The sequence below is a fragment of the Tachysurus vachellii genome, chromosome 11 (assembly GCF_030014155.1).
Source record: "Tachysurus vachellii isolate PV-2020 chromosome 11, HZAU_Pvac_v1, whole genome shotgun sequence".
NCBI lineage: Eukaryota > Metazoa > Chordata > Actinopteri > Siluriformes > Bagridae > Tachysurus > Tachysurus vachellii.
Window position 1 is genome coordinate 20,496,940 of NC_083470.1, and position 21,074 is coordinate 20,518,013.

The following is a 21,074-nucleotide window of genomic DNA, read 5'->3' on the forward strand; positions in this document are numbered from 1 at the left end:
TCGTTTTTAACGCGTAAGAAAAATAAATAGTAAATATCCCAATTAAAAAGAAAGTAAATAGCATTCAAGATACAAGTATTAAGTTAAAAGCAATATGAAAAGCATTAATAGTATGTTTCAATGTAAAAAAAATGTAAATAGAGTACTGTACTGAGGTGAAGTTCTGTTTATGGCTACTTTTATGCACAATATAACAATATTCATCTGAGTTGTGTTGTCCTGTATATGCTCCAGGAAATACACTAGGATATTTTGGATATGTTGGCCTATAATATGGCTGAATTGTATGTTCAAAGACTAATGAGCAGAAAAGCATTAAACAATGTTCCAACCATCTATCTATCTATCTATCTATCTATCTATCTATCTATCTATCTATCTATCTATCTATCTATCTATCTATCTATCTATCTATCTATCTATCTATCTATCTATCACGACTCTCTCTAGTACTTTATTTCTTTTTGTTTACTTTCTGTGTGTTTGGTCACCCTACCGTGATAACGTACACTAGAGAAGAACTGCTTAACATCAGTTCACTCCAGACACTTTTTCACCAGTTTTTACAAACCTGGAAAGTTTTTGGAGCTGCGCTCTATGGTACATGGCGGAGGGAAGCGCGTCGGTGCGCTAGTGAAACGACGACATTCACCTTGACTCAGTCACTCAATCCCGGACAGTGTGTTACTTCTCTCGGGCTTCCACTTACACCGAGCGGATCGCGTATCGGAGCTATCGGGTAAAATGAAAGGTGGCAGAATCTGCTTCTACATTAACGAACGTTGGTGCACAGACGTCACAGTGCTGAATAAATACTACAGCCCAAACATGATTCGATTCATTCTGATCGCAGTCTACATCCCACCGCAGGCCCACGTGAGTGATGCACTGCAAAACCTGGCAAACCAAATATCAGGCTTGGAGCAAAGTAATCCGGGTTCTATTTTTATTATCCTTGTAGACTTTAACAGACCAAAACTAACACTTGAACTTGCAAAATACAGACAGCATATTAATTGTTCCACAAGAGAGAAAAATACACTGAATCAATTCTACGCAATTGTTAAGGACGCATATTGCTCTTTACCCAGGGCAGCCTTGGGGAACTCCGATCACTGTTTGGTTCATCTTCATCCAACATACAGGCAACTAAAATCTACTAAGCCTGTAGTCAAAACAGTGAAGAGATGGACCAGTGAGGCAAAGCAGGAACTACAGTACAAGTTCTGACTGCACTGATTGGAGTATCTTTGAGGCTGGAACTGACAGCCTGGATGAACTGACTGACACTGTGACATCTTACATCAGTTTTTGTGTGCCAAACAAAACCTTCTGCAAATTCAGTAACAAGCCATGGTTCACAGCCAAACTGAAAAAACTTTGACATGCCAAGGAAGATGCCTACAGAGGGGAGGCCAAAGCTCTGTATAAGCAGGCCAGGAACCTACTGACAAAAGAGATCAGAATAGCCAAAAAAAGCTACTCTGCAAAACTGAAAAGCAGGGTTTCAGCTAACAATCCTGCATTAGCGTGAAAGGCCTGCAAGACATCACAAACTACAATTCCATCTGTCAGTGGATCACCAGCTTCCTAACAGGCAGGAAACAACAGGTGAGACTGGGAGGTGTTATCTCCAGTATTCAGACAATCAGCACTGGTGCTCCTCAGGGATGTGTCCTCTCCCCACTGCTATTCTCATTCTATACTAATGACTGCACTTCAAGTGACCCAACTGTTAAACTCCTGAAATTTGCAGATGATACTACTCTCATCTGTCTCATCCAAGATGGCGACGAGTCTGCATACTAGCAGGAGGTAAAGCGGATGGTGCTATGGTGCAAGTTTCTGGGCACTACCATTTCCCAAGACCTGAAATGGGAGGGCAGCAGAGGATGTACTTTCTATGTCAATTAAGGAAGTATGGTCTGCCACAAGAGCTGTTGATGCAGTTCTACACTGCAGTCATTGAATCTGTCCTGTGCACATCCATCGCCATCTGGTCTGGCAGCAACAAAGCAGGACAAGAACAGACTACAAAGCACAGTAAAAACAGCAGAAAAAATAATTGGTGCTCCCCTGCCCACTCCCCATGACTTGTACCATACAAGAACCAGAAACCGGGCAGGAAAAATCACTTTTGACCCTTTGCACCCTGGACACAATCTCTTTCAGCTCCTCCCTTCTGGCAGGCGCTACCGAGCTTTGTTTACCAAAACTGCCAGACACAGGAGCAGTTTCTTTCCCCAGGCAATCACCCTGATTAACAACTCACCATAAGTATATTCCCTGCTTCATATCTATAAGTACTGCATTATCAGAACTGTCAGTCTTCACATCATCTGTATATGTTACACACACTACTGCTGCTGTATGTTGTACAAAAAGCATAATATTGCACAATACTGTTATTTGCACTACCGTACACTTCTCACACTTTATGTACATAACTGATCAGTCATATATACTGTATTCATATTTAATACTTATACTGTCTATACTGTATCACATTGTCTGTATATTGTCTTGTATAGTCTGTATTGTCTTGTCTTGTATAGTATAGTGTTATTTATGTCTGTACTTTTAAGAGTCACAAACAGCTGGAACCAAATTCCTTGGCCAATAAACCTGGTTCTGATTCTGATCTATCTATATACAGCAGCTCAATGTATATTATTTGTATACTATATATATTGTGTATATAATATGTATATATAAAGCTACTGGCACATGATTATCTGACTGGATAATTGCATGAACGTGAAGGTGTACATGTTCCTATTAAAGTGACCGGTGTGTGTCAAAAACTTGTCCATTTGCAAAAAAGTACACATTTAAACAACATTATAAGATTTATTTTATTTGAAATCACCACCAGATATTTAAAACAATGTATATTATCTAACACATGTACACCTATAATAGCACAAGATATCCGGTGAATCGATTCACCCTACAAAGCTCGTGTGCTCAGAGTCATTCGTTTTCATTCGGAGGTGCTGCTGAAAACACACCGCCTATCATGTCTGCTCCAACTTCCCAGTCATCTTCACCGTCCATTCAGATATGCAGGTAAGATGTAAGCAATATGACTTCTAGCTTAAAGACTCGGTTTTCTCAGTGCTGCGTAGACTCCATCCATTGCATCCTTCATTTAGAGACTAACGTCGCAACACGTCGAAACCGTGTGCGCGGCCCCGATAATCCCCCATGTTAATCTACAACAGACAGATCACTTAACATTACATTCAGTCTCTGTGCAGGAATGAAACAATAAGAACACTAAGAATCATCAGTATTATAATAAAAGCTAGGGGTATGAATGAGCATTGCTTTTGGCTCGTGTGACTTTACAGACAGCCTCTAGCATCTAGATATCGGATGCCGGTATTTTTCCTGTTTCCTGGTATGTAGCATGTGATGCCCTCTACTTGCATGATGCAGAAAAAATATTTCATAGCCTACAAGGTTATTCAGAGGTCATCACGGCTATAGCAGGACAGTGAATAGCCGTATACCAGGCAGATATAATGATTTATCTATATAGCTCGTTCGTGTCGAGATATAGGAGTAGGGCAGGACATGAATGTTCAAAGCCGGATTTTTGTCTGCGTGTATCAGGTATGGTGTTTTAGACAGGAAGAAAAAAACACTAAAGGAAACAAGCGTACAGCAAATAAACTGAATAATTTCATAATTCCAGCATTAACAACCGATAAATTAGTTGGCACGTTGTTCCAGTCATTCTATCCTGGTTGTAGTGCCTCTAGTGGCAGCCATATGCATGTGCACTCATTACAGACGTAAGAGCAACGTCATCACGTAAACTCACGGTTGAATCCCAAATAGCATTATTTTCCCTATATATATGCACTACGTCCTGGATCTTAAAGGCATATGTAGTGCAAATATATAGCCAATAGAGGGACAATTTGGATTGAGCCCACGTGTCACAGCGCAGAAAAATGTTTCGTCTTCCTGCAAACATCATAATGCGGCGTCTGGAGCTTGTCACCTCTAGGTATGTAAACTGTCATGTTAATGTCTACAGCGGAAGTGGCTTAAAGTTTTAATGAGCTTGTTGCTATGCGGAAGTAAAAGACTTGTATGGAACTTAACCACACTGGCCCTATTAAAACATATGTCTTGATTTATGTGGTAGACTAGTGGTTAAAGGTAGAGTCTCCGTTGTTTGAAAGCCAATGTTGACATTTGAAATCACCAAAACAAACACGCCCCTAACCCAAATGGGTCCCACCCCTTTATTGATAGCTCCACCCACACACGTAACCCAGGCAACTAATGGAAAGAAATGTGTCTTTATCATAGCTGAAGGGAAGAACAATACGATTGCAGATAAACAAACAAGCAAAAATGACACACAAGCATAATCATGCAAAGGACGGCATATATTAGTTCTGTGAAACAAAGCAAAACCAACGTTACTCACCTATCAAGAAGGCCTCGGCATCTTAAGTAAAGTTGGGCGCGTATTCACTGAGCTAAACGCTGTTACTAGCAAAACGCGGTTGTAGCTGCGTCTCTACATTACTACGATAGAAAAGAGGTGTTATTTGTGTAGTAACAGTGTTTAGCTCAGGAGTTATTGACTCGGAAAACTCCAATCTGTGAATATGTGGCCAACTTCCCGCTCCTTCAGTTCTCTCCAGCGATGGAAAGCTGATCCTATATTAACACGGGTCCTACTTCTTGCCTTATCGTAAGCCTTTCTTCGCTTTCTTTCTTTGTTTTTATCCTCCATGTCAATGTTAAAACAGCTTTCTGCTAATGTCACACATGCGCACTGAACACTCTCTCCGCCACATATTGTCAAGACCCGCCCCCTTCTGCTCATTGGCTACACGTTTGTTTTGATTTTTGTTTTGTTTGTCGTCCCGACTCAGTTTTCTGAAGCATTTCTCAAACAATGGAGACCCCACCTTTAAGGCGCTGGACTACCAAGCAGAAAGTTGTGAGTTTGAATCCCAAGTCCACCAGGCTGCCACTGCTTGGCCCCTGATCAAGGCCCTTAAACCTCAATTGTATTAAAAGTAATAAAATAAAATAAAAAAAAAGCTAAAAAAAAAACAAAAAAACTGTAAGTTGCTCTGGATGTAAGGGTGTCTGCTAAATGCTGTAAATGTAAATATAAATTACTATTGTTTCTAAGAGTTTCTAAGAATGCACTGCATTTTTTATTCTGAACATCTGATACATAACGAACGGCAAGGCTAATCTGTACTCTTGCAGTGTTTATTAGGTGACATTTATGAGTTTGAGATTCTAGAATATGAACTATGGATTTTTTATGGAGTTATGGGACATGAGGTCTGGCTCTGCATTAGATACTGTGACACACAGGCTGTTAGTTTACAGATCTTGTCATTTGTAGACTAGAGCCCGACTGTTCGATCAACTGGTTGTCTGATGGCTTACAGCTGACATAGTGATACATAGTGAGAAAACATCACAGAAACTCCCTCACTGAACATACTAAATACACTGCACACATACAAACATAATAAATTCTTAAAATTCTCTAAATTCAGAAAGACAGGCAACCGTGACACATGATTTGCAACAAAGGTCCTCAAAGCTATCCAGCACTGCAAAGACATCCAGTAATAAGATAACATGCTTCACTTAATAGTACAACATCAGTCATCATATGTGAGTGATTACAACCTTACAATTGTTTGCAACTTGCTTATTTAGCAAAGCTTTTGGAAAACTGTACTGAGTTGCAGTAGTGTTAATGGTAGACGGGGCCTACTAAGGGCCAGTTATGCTGCTCAGTCATTGTAGCATGTTAGCTCCAATAGACACACACTAACACTTCATCTTTCTATAGGACACCATTACTTTTTTCTTAATTGAATGGCAAGTCTTATTTGTCTTCATTTGGATTTGTTTTGGATAAAGGTTTTTGTCTTTAATGTAAAAGTTGTACATATTGCAAGTATATAAATCTTTAGTAACAATGGTTAATTACACAGTTTGAACCTTATCAATTATTGTTCATGTTAGTGAGTCACCTTATGTTTATTCACAACATATTTCAGGAGTTCTTGAAAGATACCAATGTATTTCCAAAGTAACTGGATATTCATGAATACAACATGGATGAAAATCATGTCCAGGTTGAAAATATGTGTTAATCATTATGCTCAACCATATGCTGCTAAATACGCGTTTAATTCTAAATATTATTTAGCTTCTCTACTCATGTATTAAGCATCTGTATTGATTTAAAATTCAACATTTATCCAGGCTAATGGCCCATCAGTGTATGTATATTTACTTAACACCTTGTATGGGTTGTAATGGCTTTTAATAGATTTTAATAGTTCGCAACAGAGAACTGTAAAGACATACACTATTTATTTAGTTAATCTGTTACACGGATACCAAATTCACCTACCTACGTGGATAGAAGAGATGACGTCAAAAATGATATGCTGAGCATTTTAAATACAACGGTTGATCTGTGAGATGTGTTAGTTTCACCCTGAAACCATCTGAAACATGTTAAATAGTCGGATTTTACTGAAAGAAATCCAAATATTTCTGCGCTCTACTCTACTCAGGTAGGAATATATTAAAATGTACAGCTTATGGACCTATCTTGTTCCACAGTATAGAGTTCTGACATTTTGTACAATATGGAAATCCTAAAAGGCTTTAGATTAAAAAGCATACAAGATTATTGAAGAGAAATTATGCACTGCTTCTAGGATCATGCTCATGAAAATCCAACTAATCATGTTTAACAAATAGAGACATACGTATTAAAGATTGCTTGTTTATGATCAACTAAGTGTGCCCATCTGTGTCTCTTCTCAGAGTAGAAAATGGCCTTTTACAATGAAATAAAATACAGGAAAATTAGACACAAGATCGTGTGACACACCATCAAGATTAGCGTTAAATGTTATACAATTGTGATAAATCTTTGGGTTTAAGAATTTGTCTTATTTTCATGATATCAGTGGCGTGGTACATTGGTGGCAAGTAATTTCTCTGGAATTATTCCTTTCTAACAGGAACTGTTAGTAGATGCTGTTGCTCTATTTCACCATCGTAATAAAAGCTGAATTATAAGACATTTTCAGTCAGTATTAGCAAACAAACTATTTTATTGCTGCAGGCCTGCTATATGATTCGTTAGGACACTGTTAGGTTTCTGTATGTAGAGTATCATGCTTCTGTGATCAGTTGCTGGTAAGTCCACGATAACACTGGTACAGAGATAGACATCACAACTAAAGCTTATTGGTTAGTAATACACTGTATACAACTGCCACAATAAAGTTAGAACGTACACTCCTGAACGAAATCTTAAGACCGAGGGAAACATACAGAGTATTCGCATTTCGTGCTGGTGGATCGTAACCAGGTTGTAAGTACTGATTCAAAATGTCAAAAGAAGAAACAGGAGCAAGAAAAGTTTAAAAAGTGCATTTAAACTCAAACAGACCGTTCATCAGCTGATCAAACGTTTAAGACCATAGCCTTAAAAAAACCCAAAACAGAACTAAAAGTGTCAAAAATGGTCTCAGTAGTGAGGAGCCCCACCATTCCTGTTAATCCCCAAACATTCTCAAGGGGATTTAGATCAGGGGAACACACAGGATTTTCCAAAAGAGCGACGTTATTCTCCTGGAAGAATTCCTTCGTCAGGTGAGCGAACTGCAGCGTTGTCCTGTTGAAAGACCCAGTCATTACCGCACTGATGAAGGTCCTCAGCCAAGAGGGATGCCCACTGCAACATGTCCACATAGCCAGCTGCTGTTTGACAACTCTGCACAACTTGAAGCTCCATTTTCCCAATATAAGAAAAAGCACCCCAGATCATGATGGAGCCTCCTCCACTGTGGCATGTAGAAAACATCTCCAGTGGGATCTCCTTGTTATGCCAGTCTCCTTATCCTCCTTGGAAGCCATCAGGACCATCCAGGTTACATTATTTCTTGTCAGAAAATAAAAATTTCTTCCATCTTTCAATGTCCCATGTTTGGTGCTCCCTTACATATTCCAAACAGGCAGGTTTGTGGTGTGGGAGGAGACGTGGCTTTTGAAGATGTTTTTTGTTCTTTAAGCCCTTCTTTCACAGATGCCGTCTTATGGCTATTAGGCTGCAGTCATCATCAGTAACTGCTTTAATATGGGTCACGGATCGGCCTGTGTCTCCACGGACAGCCCGTCGGACCCTCCTACTCAGTGAAGGTGAAATTTTTTTGGGTCTACCATTTGATTTTATTGTCCCATAAGATCCCTCTCAGGATCTTTTAAAAAATTTAAGATGACTGTCTTATAGCGTCCAAACTCAGCAGCGATGGCTTGTTGTGAGAACCCTTGCTTGTGCAGCTCAACAAATCCTGCCACATTCAAAGACAGAAACCTTTTTGCTTTTGCCATCAGGAGATTGTGACTGTCTGAAGGACAATGACCTGAAAGCCATATTTTTGCGCAGAATTTAACTTTTTAAGGCTATGGTTTTTTTAGGGCTTAAACTTTTGATCAGCTGATAAATAGCCTGTTTAAGTTTAAATTCTACTTTTGACATTTTGAAGCAATATTTACAAACTGTTTACTGTCCACCAGGATGAAATCCGAATACTTGTAATGTCTCAATAAATAAATTCAATACTGAACATGGGCAGGGGGGCACGGTGGCTTAGTGGTTAGCACGTTCGCCTCACACCTCCAGGGTCGGGGTTCGATTCCCGCCTCCACCTTGTGTGTGTGGAGTTTGCATGTTCTCCCCGTGCCTCGGGGGTTTCCTCCGGGTACTCTGGTTTCCTCCCCCGGTCCAAAGACTTAAACATGCATGGTAGGTTGATTGGCATCTCTGGAAAATTGTCCCTAGTGTGTGAGTGCGTGAGTGAATGAGAGTGTGTGTGTGCCCTGCGATGGGTTGGCACTCCATCCAGGGTGTATCCTGCTTTGATGCCCGATGACGCCTGAGATAGGCACAGGCTCCCCGTGACCCAAGGTAGTTCGGATAAGCGGTAGAAGATGAATGAATGAATGAATGAACATGGGCACACTAAAAACAAACATTTTTTCTTCTGGTAAAAATGTGAATCCTGATTTTTATAAATTAAGGATCTGTGATTTCTTGTAGAAAAAAGAACAACCACAGAGCAGTAATCAAGACACATGGTCTTAAATAAAACAATCTCCTCTATAAATTGAGGTCTGTATGGTTCCAGTCAATGTGACACCAAAAAAATCCTAGTTTTACTCACAAATCTACTTTTATTTTCACAGCATTTACTAAACAATTGGTAGTAATTACTGTTTAAAATATGATCAGCCTTAAGACCTTGGTAACTTGGGTTGGTAACTTGGTAATATAATAAACGCCCAAGGGCAACAGTGTTTATAAACGGCAGCTCCATAACCGCGCCGCGCGTGAACATGCGTTCATATGCGCGTGCAATCGTGCACGAAATGACACGCGCTTTCCAGCAGCAACATCTGTGTGGGGACCAGTACAAAAAGTAGCGTCATAACACTCCTAAATGACAATGTTTATAGCCTCTTAATCAAGGTTACAACAACGTTAATGCGATATGGTAACCAATGGATTTACATTGGAACGGGCATAATGCCAGGTCAATATGAATGCACATCCCTCAGTAAATAATAACCATCAGGGATCAAGTATTGCTCTCATGTATACTATAAAACACAGTGATACGGTATGGCAAGCCATTTTAGCTTTTATACATTCACATGATAGGGATTTTTGATATCAAGAATTCAGTTTTCGATACTTAAAATGTACATATTAAGAGTGTGATTTCTATTAGTAACCATATTTTTGATATCAGGAATTACATTTAAATTCAGTTGCTAATATTCAACTCATTTAAAATATTCCATTCAATAACCATTTGTTTATACGTCATTCAGTTCTGTATTGTTTTATTCTTTGACCGAGAGATGGAGTAAACTTTTTTAAAAGGAGGGAGGTTTGTAGTGGGAGCAGTGGGGTGTCAAGTGTGAATGTGTGGCAAATGGTTTACATGGCTCATGGGTCAGGTAGGAGGGCCCCTTAGCAGAATTTTGCTTAGGGCCCCAGGGAGGTCAGGATCGGCTCTGATATAATAATGCAAACTTTATTGATTTCCACCCAGTTAGAGCATTATGAGATTTTCTCTGTACATTCATTACGTAATTTTCTCTGCACAGTCATACGTAATACTGCATAGCAAAATGCAGGTTTTTCACTTGCTCAGTGCAGTTTGGGATACTAGCACTTGTCTATATAAATTACAAATATAAATATAAACTTGTAAATATAAATTACACATATCCATACCTGTCAAACATGCTCAGAACTTCACCACAGCAGTGTCAATCTCAGTCACAGTTTCAGTCACAGCTTGTTTGCTCTCATTGGCCCAGAACTGGTCTGTGTGGACTGGTGGAGTGAGGGCAGGGCCAGTCTGGATGAGAGCCATGTTAGTGGTGGAGACAGTGGTGATATCACAGTGTGTAGTCGCAAAAGTGGTAAATGAAAGGCCGGGTTTTGCTCTGGTTCAGCTTAGAAACACAAGCAGACTCTCTCTAATTCGTGACTCAGGAGTTTAACTGGGTGTGCAAATGGCTCATATTCAGCTTACCAGGTAGTTACACATTGGATTTCTGTTTGTTAATTAGCTTATTATAATGTTTTATATTCTAATGTACTTTCAGCCATATTCTGTGTCTCATGAAATGTCTACATGAAGTAAGTTTGATTTAAAAAGTGTAATGATGTAATTAGCTGTAAAACGTCTGAGAATGCAGACGTTTGCTTTCAGCAAAAAAAAAAAAAAGGTACTGATTTGTACATTTAATATAAATTTTAAAGGAACACTGTAGGCATCTATCTACAGTAGGTAAAAGTTATGTATTTAAGGTACACATAAGAGAAACACTTCAGCGACAAGGAATGTGACATGCTGTAAACTTTCCTCTGATACAGTTTCCTGTTTAACATCTACACAAACCGGTTAGTTGCCAGATAAATGTGTATCATCAGATAACGTAGGTTGTGCAACCTGCTGGCACGTAGCCAACTAAATTAGCGTTTCTCTGGCTTCAAGTATTTTCATTGGATTATACTTTATACTTTTAGCCTATTATAAACTATTATAAACTACAGTCTGTAATAACGTGTCCCCATCTTAGGCAGGTTTCACTAATAACCGGTTACATTGATATGGATGATTAATAGGTCTCAAATCACTGCAATGTACATATTTCCCCAGACTTTAACAGTATGTTTAAAAGAAAAGCTACAGTGTATTGACTCATCAACCGGAAAATCCAAAACGAGGCATGCTGGATGTTGCTGACTCATATCCAGTTAGTAAAAGGTGAAACTAACAGGGTTTGTTTGTGATTCTTAGAATTATGCGTCCAGATGACGCCAACATCGTGGGTAACGTCCATGGTGGGACAATCCTGAAGATGATTGAGGAGGCTGGGTGCATTATAGGAACCCGCCACTGTAATACTCAAACTGGGGTGAGTTGTGCTCCCACACACATTAAAGTGAATTCATATTCATTTTCACGTTTGTTTGGTGTATGAAACCTTTATTCTATAATATATGATTCAGGACATCATGTGAGATCTTTTTTCACCTTTCACCAAAATTCAATTGAAAAGCAAATGGAAAAGATTTAGAGCAAAACAAGATTTTATAGCATGGTTGCATGATCATGCACAACCCCTTAACTAAGGTTTTGTTGGTCCAAGTTGAAGATAAGCAGCCCCATAAGTGGATGCTGCCACCACCATGCTTCACCATAGGTAAGTAGTTACTTGAGTGACAAGCTGTCTTGTTTTGTCCAAAAAGTTTACTTTGGTCTCATCAGACCATAACACATTTCACGGCACGGTTTGAAGTAAGGCTTGGATGTTTTTATTTTATGTTGGTTTTTTTTTGGTAAGAAAAGGCTTCCATCTAGATGCCTTACTCCATGCCCAAGACCTGTAAAGAATTATCTGTAATAACGTGTCCCCATCTTAGGCAGGTTTGACTAATAACCGGTTACATTGATATGGATGATTAATATGTCTCAACTCACTGCAATGGAAATATTTCCCCAGGCTTTAACAGTATGTTTAAAAGAAAAGCTACAGCGTATTGACTCATCAACCGGAAAATCTAAAATGAGGCATGCCGGATGTTGCTGACTCACATTTATGCAGCTTATTTAATGTTATTGTAGGTCTCTTGGCAGCTTTCCTATTAAGTTCATTGTTTTGTCCTCTATGATTTAGACTTTTTTTTTGTGCCCCTCTCCTGATCTGTCTCTTTTAACAAAAAGAGGTATCATTTCATGCTTGGTAAAAACTTTGTTGACCATGACTTCATCCGCCCGAATCAAACCAAGATGATATCACACTGTGAAAAAGCTGATGTTAATTTGGGGTAAATCAGAATCCCTTTATTGATGACAGGTCTATGATAATAACTTTTAAACTTGAGTTTGAATATGATCGGGTATATCCTGATTACTCTCACATGCCTCGTTAAAAAGGGTGTGGACGCTTGTGCAACCAATGTTCTGACAAAGATCTGACATGATCTGATAATATCTGACATTTCATCTTGGTTTCATTTTTCTTTTAGATTACAAAAACCTGCTGCTGTACATCACAACTGCATAGTTTTGGTGAATTTCTAATTTTTTTGGTCTTGTTTTTGAATGTTGCCAAGCATCTGGATATGTGCTATACCATAATATACCCTAATTTGCATTAAAAGCTTTTCACTTGTCAGACTCTTTCATCCAAAAAGGCTTACAGTTGAGCTCGGAAGATGAGGCTTAAGGGCCTTCGTCAAGGGCCCAATGTCAGTGTCATCTTGGTGGTACTGGGATTCAAAACCCACAACCTTACAATCAGTAATTGAAAGCCTTAACCACTTTAAGGGACAGATGTAGTAGTATATGTTCGTTCTTGACTTATACCCTTTGGATGTAATCTATAGTGTATATTATATATACGGCATTTACTGACAGGAACAAATTAAAGTAAAAAAAAAACAAAACAGCTTCAGTGCACCTTGGCATAGATTCTACAAATCCTTATAGGTGTACTGAGTTATGAGCACCTTTCTTCCAAAATATATTCCCTCAGTCAATGGTTTGATAGAGCGCTGTGTCTAGCATATCACACATCCAAAATCTCCATTAGTCTTTGAATGTTTATGAACTTGTAACTGTAAAGGTCATCGCATAAGATTTACATCCTTTTTATCGACATCAAAACCTTTCAGTAAGCCCTTGGGCTAAAGGAAAGCAATCCGAACAAAATCGTATCGATTAGCAGTGATTGTTTCCTTTGAAAAAAACGTTGCTAATGAAATATCTGGATTAAATCAGCAGTAGTGTTGATGGTTACAGATTGCTGTGGATCATTGAAAGCTTTATAGCAACAAGAAATTGCTTGCTTCTCAGAATTATGTGAGGGTTGTGTTAATACAGTCAAACCACGGTTTCTGTCAAATTCAATCATTCCGTAGTTAAGAAGTCGAGGCTAGCTTTAAGTGTCGAGAAATGAGCATCTTCACTTTATTCTTTTTATCGACAGTCAAGAAATGTTCTAAAATATAGGATGCCACTTTTCAGATTTTAAATGATAAGATAATTATAAGACAGAGAGTCATGTTATCTCCGAATATTAGCTTGTCACTGCTTGCTTGTACTTTCCATAGCATGAATTATCTCTTACCTCTTAATTGGCACAGTGGTCTATATAAAGCCCATAGGAATTAGGACTGCGAGGAATCAAGCATGAACCTCATGAACAGACCTGCTTACCACCATGCATGACTACGCTGGAGGATTTCTTTTTATCTTTCCGTTAAACCAGTCAAGGCACATAAGCAGGTTACAGAAAGCTTTGAATACTAAAATCTTTGCATTGCAATTTGAGAAGCTATGCTATGTAAGAAGCTGTTTTTCCTCCCACTATATAATTTAATACTTTCAATAAAGTTAAAGTGAAACAGATGCTTTTAGTAGTGAAATTTGCTGAGGAGATTCGTTTTACCAGCTGATCATACACTGCAAGAGCTCAGTTTATTTCAAGCAAGAAGTCTTTTAGACATTGGTGTTCGGTTGAGGTTTTTAGGGTTGAGATGCTAGATATGTTTATCTTGTGAAGATCTTGACCATGAAGAAAATGCAACCTGGTTTCATTCCTGCCACAAAATGGTCTCTAAGGTTAATAAGAAAATAAACATATAATTATAACTATATGGATTTATTTCACATTTTTGAAAAGAATTTCTATATGGTGAAAAACATTAAGGTGGAGTTAAATCCTGTTTTTCTTTTTATTAATTAAATAATTTAAACACATTTAAGATGTCAGTCACCTAAACTAGTGTGTTTAAAGGTTTATACCTTTTTAAATTAAATGTTAGAGGTGCTTTATGAAACAGGTTCAGGCTGAAAAAACAAAACAAAAATGCAAGTAATGGTGCAAAAAAAACCCCCAAAAAACAGAAAATCCTTATATAAATTGTTCAACAAGTGTTTTAACAGTAGTACGGTTAAACACACCACCTTGATAAGAGGATAGAAAATTGTGGCTCAGTGTAAGTAAATAGCTTAAATAAGGTTTTGATTCTTTAGTTCAAACAAGTGACTTTGTATTAATGTTCCTTTACTCAGTAGGTATTGATTACTTAGTGTTTCATGTATTGAATGCTATTCATCTTTTAGTGTCTTATGCAGTAAAATATGATTTAACATTTTTTATATTTTTTAAACAGGTTTAACTCAGTAATCTGTCTAGAATTTGGCTATGAAAAATTAAAAAAAAGTTTGAAGAGCTTGAATCATTTTAATCTATTCACACTAGAACAGTATCTACAGTAAAACTTTAAAAAAAAATATTTTGCCAAATTCTGTAGACAGGAGTCATTAAAATTAAAAGGTTTTTGGTGAGCAGTTTGTTAGTCCTCAAGACATTTGTTAATTCCAGATGTCTGTATGAGCTATTATTGAAGATAGATAGATAGATAGATAGATAGATAGATAGATAGATAGATAGATAGATTTCCCCATTGTGGGACGAATAACAGTATATCTTATAGATAGAAAAATCCTCTGAGAGAAGAGTTTCCATGGGCTAAGTTCAATGGGTTTATCGATCAATTCTTACTGTATCCACTAGAGGGCAGCAGACAGTCGTGATTTTCTGAGAGTGGCCATTAAAACTTTTAGGAGGGTTAAAAAAAAATCAGTCACCCTTTCTAGTCAATTTGAACTATAGAAACTCTTTTACTTTATTTGAAGGACACCTTTTTTATCTGAAAGCTATTCAGTAGATCATAACACAGATCTTGAACTACATAAGGCTAATCTACACGTGTTTCGTGTTGAATATACGTGGTTGCCCATTAAAGTTAAGGACTGTTTAATTTCTAACGAATATCTAACAAAGGAGTGGGTCTCTTTACTCTCAAGAGAAGCCCGGTTACAATGAAAGTTACCTGAAAAGTCACAGAAGGTCAGAAGGCTGCTTCAAATGCTTCTTGTCATTTACCTTGCAGGACCGCTGCGTCGCCGCCCTGGCACGAGTGGAACGCACCGATTTCCTGTACCCCATGTTCATTGGTGAGGTGGCCCATGTGAGCGCCGAGATCACCTTCACCTCCAAACACTCTGTGGAGGTGCAGGTCAGCGTGGTGTCTGAAAACATACTCACAGGTTAGTGGATATTTCATAACCGTGTGTCACTTTTCATCTGACTAAAGTAGCATGTTTCTACACACATTTTGAAAGCTTTACTTAAAACATACTGTACACATTTACCAGACACCCTTACAATTTCATTTCAATTTATACAACTTAGGGTTAAGGGCCTTGCTCAGGGGCCCAGCAGTGGCAATTTGGGGGACCTGAAATTCAAACTCACAACCTTCTGATCAGTAGTCCAACACCTTAGTCTACCATATGCCACATGTACACATGTAGTCATTTTAAGCCCAGGCCTTCTGCAAAGACAATATTAGACAGATAAGGAGCCAATTTAACAAACAAAACTGTAAAAATTGTGGTAGACAATGAATAAATGTGGGCATAAAGATAGAATATTTATAATATTTCCATTCTACAATGAAGTAACAGTGACAGTCAGTGTGTTGGCATCTGGAATTGGAATTGTACTGGAGAAACCCCTATATTACTGGAGAAACCCCTATATTACTGGAGAAACCCCTATATTACTGGAGAAACCCCTATATTGCTAAAATTATGTCACATCCAAATGTGGTTTTTCCTTAAACTGCTGCCATTGAGTTAGAAGCACACAAGCTGTAGAATTGCAATTTTTCTTCTAGGGGCAGTGGTGGCTCAAGCGTTTATGGCTCTGGTTTGTTGAGTGAATGATCAGGGTTCAAACCCCAGCACTGCCAAGCTGCCACTGTTGGGCCCTTGAGCAAGGCCCTTAACAATCTAAGCTACAGGAGTCTGTATCAAGGCTAACCCTGTGCTCTGAACCCAACCTCCAAATTTGGGAAATGTGTAAAGAAGAAAGAATTTAAATGTATATGTGACAAAATAAAGGCATCTATTCAATACTATTCACTAGAACTAGGAGACTAAGAGATCACAAACAAATTTAGTGCCCCACACAGAGCATTGAGCTCAACCCAATGACAACCTTTAGGATGAACTGAAATGCTGACCCCAGTCCTCTTCACATGACCTCAGTGCCTGACATCACTCGTGACAAGCTCTTGTGGCTGAATGAACACAAATTCCCACAGACACACTCCAATCTCTAGTGGAAAAGCTTCCCAGAAGAGTGGGGGTTATTATAAGAGCATAAGAAGACTAAATTCTGAATGAGATGGTCAACAAGCACATGTGGGTGTGATGGTCAGGTGTCCACAACCTTTTGGCTGTATGGGGTACATGCAAAGGACAACTGTAACTCAGATTTGATTCACTATGTACAGTAAATAATGGGAAGATTTCATAATGCATTTACAAATCAGAAAGGGGTTCAGAAAGAAATGTTCAATGTTCAAGATTCTGTTTAAAATACAATTTAAATCAGTTTCATTGTTGGCAAATGTCATTGTCATCAAATACGCAAGATTAACTCCTGTGTACAAATCCTCAGATTTCCTCGGAGTCTTATCCTTATCCTTATCGTGACACTTTGATGAATTTGATCTAACACGGGATTATTGGGTTTTATAAACCCTCTGGAGTGCACGCTGTATTTAAAGCAAAACACCCCAAACTCCAAGAAATATAGAAATTCACTCACTCATTTTCTACCGCTTATCCGAACTACCTCGGGTCACGGGGAGCCTGTGCCTGTGTCATCGGCCATCAAGGCAGGATACACCCTGGATGGAGTGCCAACCCATCGCAGGGCACACACACACTCTCATTCACTCACACACTACGGACAATTTTCCAGAGATGCCAATCAACCTACCATGCATGTCTTTGGACCGGGGGAGGAAACCGGAGTACCCGGAGAGAACATGCAAACTTCACACACACAAGGCGGAGGCGGGAATCGAACCCCCAACTCTGGAGGTGTGAGGCGAAAGTGCTAACCACTAAGCCACCCCTTTAGAAGTTCACGTAAACATATTTTCACTTGACTTTTGAATCCCACTCTATGTTTCACTTTATGTTCTGTGTGGTCCTTTTTACAAGGGCGGAAGTGTGACTGGTTGCAGAGGTTTGAGAAAGCTTGCATCCGGTTGGTCATAATGGATCTAAAAATTCAAACGTGTTATCAAACTTAGAAAGTATTCAGTTTCACACGACATGTTAATAACAGTAAGTCGCTTTGGTGCATTTCCGTATGCATATATTTTTCAAAGGTGTCACAGTTGGATGCTTATTTGCCTGAATTTCTGGATGTGTGTCATACTCAATAAAATCACGGTTAAGCCATTTCACTTTCGACAGTGACGTGTTATTTGTAGATTAGATTATATAACAAGGAGCTGTTCAACGAGATAATATCTGTATTTTTCAGCCACTAGTAGACAATGCATTGTTGTGTCTTGCTTTATATATAATCTCGATAAGTATGGTTGGAGGCAGCTGCATGTCTAAACACACTTCTCAGTTGTTTACGGCTTACAAACGTCTTTGTGAGGTTTGTTTTGCTGTAAGGAATTTTCCTTTTCATAAAACATACTCCAGTCTGGTCTGATTGATTTGCTGTCAGTTGTAGGTTTAGAGTATTTCGTGAGCTTCTCTGAGGTGGGTGAGTCATAGTTTTTGAGAAAATTCCCCTCAGAACAGTTGGTCATGTGGACCATAACAAAAAATAAAAATACATGACATGGATGGTGCAAAAGTATCCAAGTTTGATGCATTCTTTGAAATATGATCGAAGACTTAAATATTTAGACAAGGAACGCTTTAAACCAGCATCTTAAGCATCTAAAGCCTGTGACTGAGAGCTTGGGATCCCTTTGACCGACATGCGTTATATAGGTTATATGGTTACATAACCATGACATTTACATTTACAGCATTTGGCAGACTCCCTTATCCAGAGCAACATAAAAAAGTGCTTTTAAGTCTTTATCTTTGAATACATTAACTCTGTTTCACTATGTTACAGTCTTGAGATACCATGAGCCTAAATCACTGTTCACTTTTTTTTTTAATATACACACCTACAACAAACAGGGCAGAAAGTGCTATTTCAAGTGTTTCATGAATAAGTAGGTCTTTGAAAATAGCCAGTGACTCAGCTATCCGGACCCCTAGGGGAAGTTCATTCTACCACCTTGGTGCCAGAACAGAAAAGAGTCTTGTAGTATATTTACTTCTTACCCTGAGAGATGGTGGAACCAGTCGAACAGTGCACACAGAGGGTGTGAGGTCCAGTGCGAGGAGTGATAAGGTCTTTGTGGCAAGAGGGAGTTGGTCCATTTTTAGCTTTGTAGGCAAGCATCAGTGTTTTGAATCTGATATGTGCAGCTACCGGAAGCCAGTGGAGCCATCGTAGCAGCGATGTGGTATGTGAGAACTTAGGCAGGTTGAAAACAAGTCGTACAGCTGCATTTTGGATCATTTGCAGAGGAGCATGATAAATTATATTGCCAAAAGTTTGAATTCAGGTGTTCCAATCATTTCCATGGCCAAAGGTGTATAAAATCAAGCCCGTTGGTATGCAGACTACTTCTAACAAACATTTGTGAAAGAATGGGTCACTCTCATGAGCTCAGTAAATTCAAGCATGTACCAGTCCATTCGTGAAATTTCCTCACTACTAAATATTCCATACTTAGTACAGATTCATAAAGGTCCATAAAGAGATGAATGAGTGAGTTTGGTGTGGAGGAACTTGACTGATTCATAAAGGTCCATAAAGAGATGAATGAGTGAGTTTGGTGTGGAGGAACATGACTGGCCTGCACCCAATAGAAACCTTTGGGATGAATTAGAGCGAAGACGATGAGCCAGGCCTTCTCAGCCAACATCAGTGCCTGATCACAAATGCGCTTCTAGAGGAATGGACAAATACACTCCTAAACCTTGTGGAAAGCCTTCCCAGAAGAGGTGAAGCTGTTAATGGTGGCCGACTCTATATTAAACCCTAAAGATTAACAATGTCATTCAAGTTCATGTGCATGAAAAGGCAGACGTCCCAAAACTTTTGGCAATATAATTGTATAAGTTAAAAAGACCTCTTTCAAACGAAATCTTCCCTGCTGCAGTGCAGTCTACAGTGCCTGAAAAACTTTGTTTTTCACTCAAGATTTTTGGGAGAAATTCTAAAATGTATGTATTTTAAGATATGCTGAACATGTAGTCCATTTTGTTTGCAAAATTAAACCTGTTCTGGTTATAGATCTATTTGATGGATTTTGTTTTGTACAGTCAAAAATGCATGTTGTTTTGCACTGTTTATGATTCAGAAATGAAACTGGAGGCATTTCAATCCTAACGTTTGTTTAAAAATATTCAATGAACTAGATTGAATCAATTCATGACTCAAATGGTATCGAATCTTGACTTGAGTGTGTTCTTACACCCCTATTGATAATGTATGTAAAATGTAGTCATTTTCTTTAATCACAGGTTTAATAATACAAAATCTGTACTATAATCTGATACAGTGAACATTCTGGAATAAAATTTTGACCAATATTTTATTGTGGTCTCGTACAGTGTGACAACAAACAGCTGGAATCACACACTGACCACAAGTATACTGTGATATCAAGTTGATGATATACAAAGAATTCTTCACACCATTTCCTCTTAATTTAATTTAAGAGGAACTATGAATAACGGATATAACAACGAGGACTGAAACATGATTAGCACAAAGCTAGAGAAATTCTCATGTAGGCCCTAGCTTTAAATGGTTCTTAATTATAAATAGGGATTTTTCATCAAAGCCTGATCACACACTTCTTTTTCTCCTCTCTCCCTCTCCATCCTGAATCTATTACTGTTCTAATCATAGCCCTATTCAAAGCCACAAACAGGGCAAGCTGTCCCCAGAATTTACAAATTCTTACCTGGAGAGATACTTCTTTGAGCGAGATAATGAATCAGTGATACATGGCAGGAAAGAAAAAGGCAAGGCAGAAAACACATCAGGACAAAACAAAAGAGGTATCCCCAAGGTGCATGGTGTTACCACAGCAACCGAGTTGTCAAGGAAGCAGGGACGAGCTAGGGAGAGGTGAGATGCCGAGTCGATGGAAGGATCCGTAGAGGCAGACGGAGACAAGCATGTGCCTCTTAGGGTACTTTCTAGTGAGGAAGTGACAGGAACAAGAGACAACCACAGACACAAAAAAATAATAATTAAGCACAGTATATGTGACCTTGTGAGGCTCCTTCTAGCTTTTGTTTATAAGACATTTTCTGCATACCAAAATAAATTTGTTTTACATAGTGAACATGGAACGATGTTGAACGATAACAGAAATGACAGAAGGCTAGCTTAAGTACCTGCATACTGCTAGAAGTGCCATATTTGGGTCTCTGATACAGCTTGAAAAGATAAAAGATTTAAACTGCATGATAATGCTGCAATTATAGTTCATGTAGCCA

The 21,074-nt window shown here is 38.6% G+C and overlaps 1 protein-coding gene across 4 annotated transcripts in view; it reads left to right on the forward strand.

The window, feature by feature from the left end:
- The first annotated feature begins 2,982 nt into the window (after nt 1–2,982).
- acot7 (acyl-CoA thioesterase 7) overlaps nt 2,983–21,074 on the forward strand; it is a 64,480-nt gene continuing 46,388 nt past the window's right edge. Inside the window, exons 1-3 of one of the 4 annotated variants that reach the window (XM_060882124.1) lie at nt 2,983–3,069; nt 11,403–11,520; nt 15,569–15,725. In XM_060882124.1, the coding sequence (XP_060738107.1) occupies nt 3,020–3,069; nt 11,403–11,520; nt 15,569–15,725 (325 nt within the window). In that variant the 5' untranslated portion in view covers nt 2,983–3,019. Of the gene's footprint in view, nt 3,070–3,870; nt 4,019–6,493; nt 6,585–10,487; nt 10,635–11,402; nt 11,521–15,568; nt 15,726–21,074 lie in introns of those variants that run through there. The other 3 variants (XM_060882123.1, XM_060882122.1, XM_060882125.1) reach the window with 3 other exon arrangements.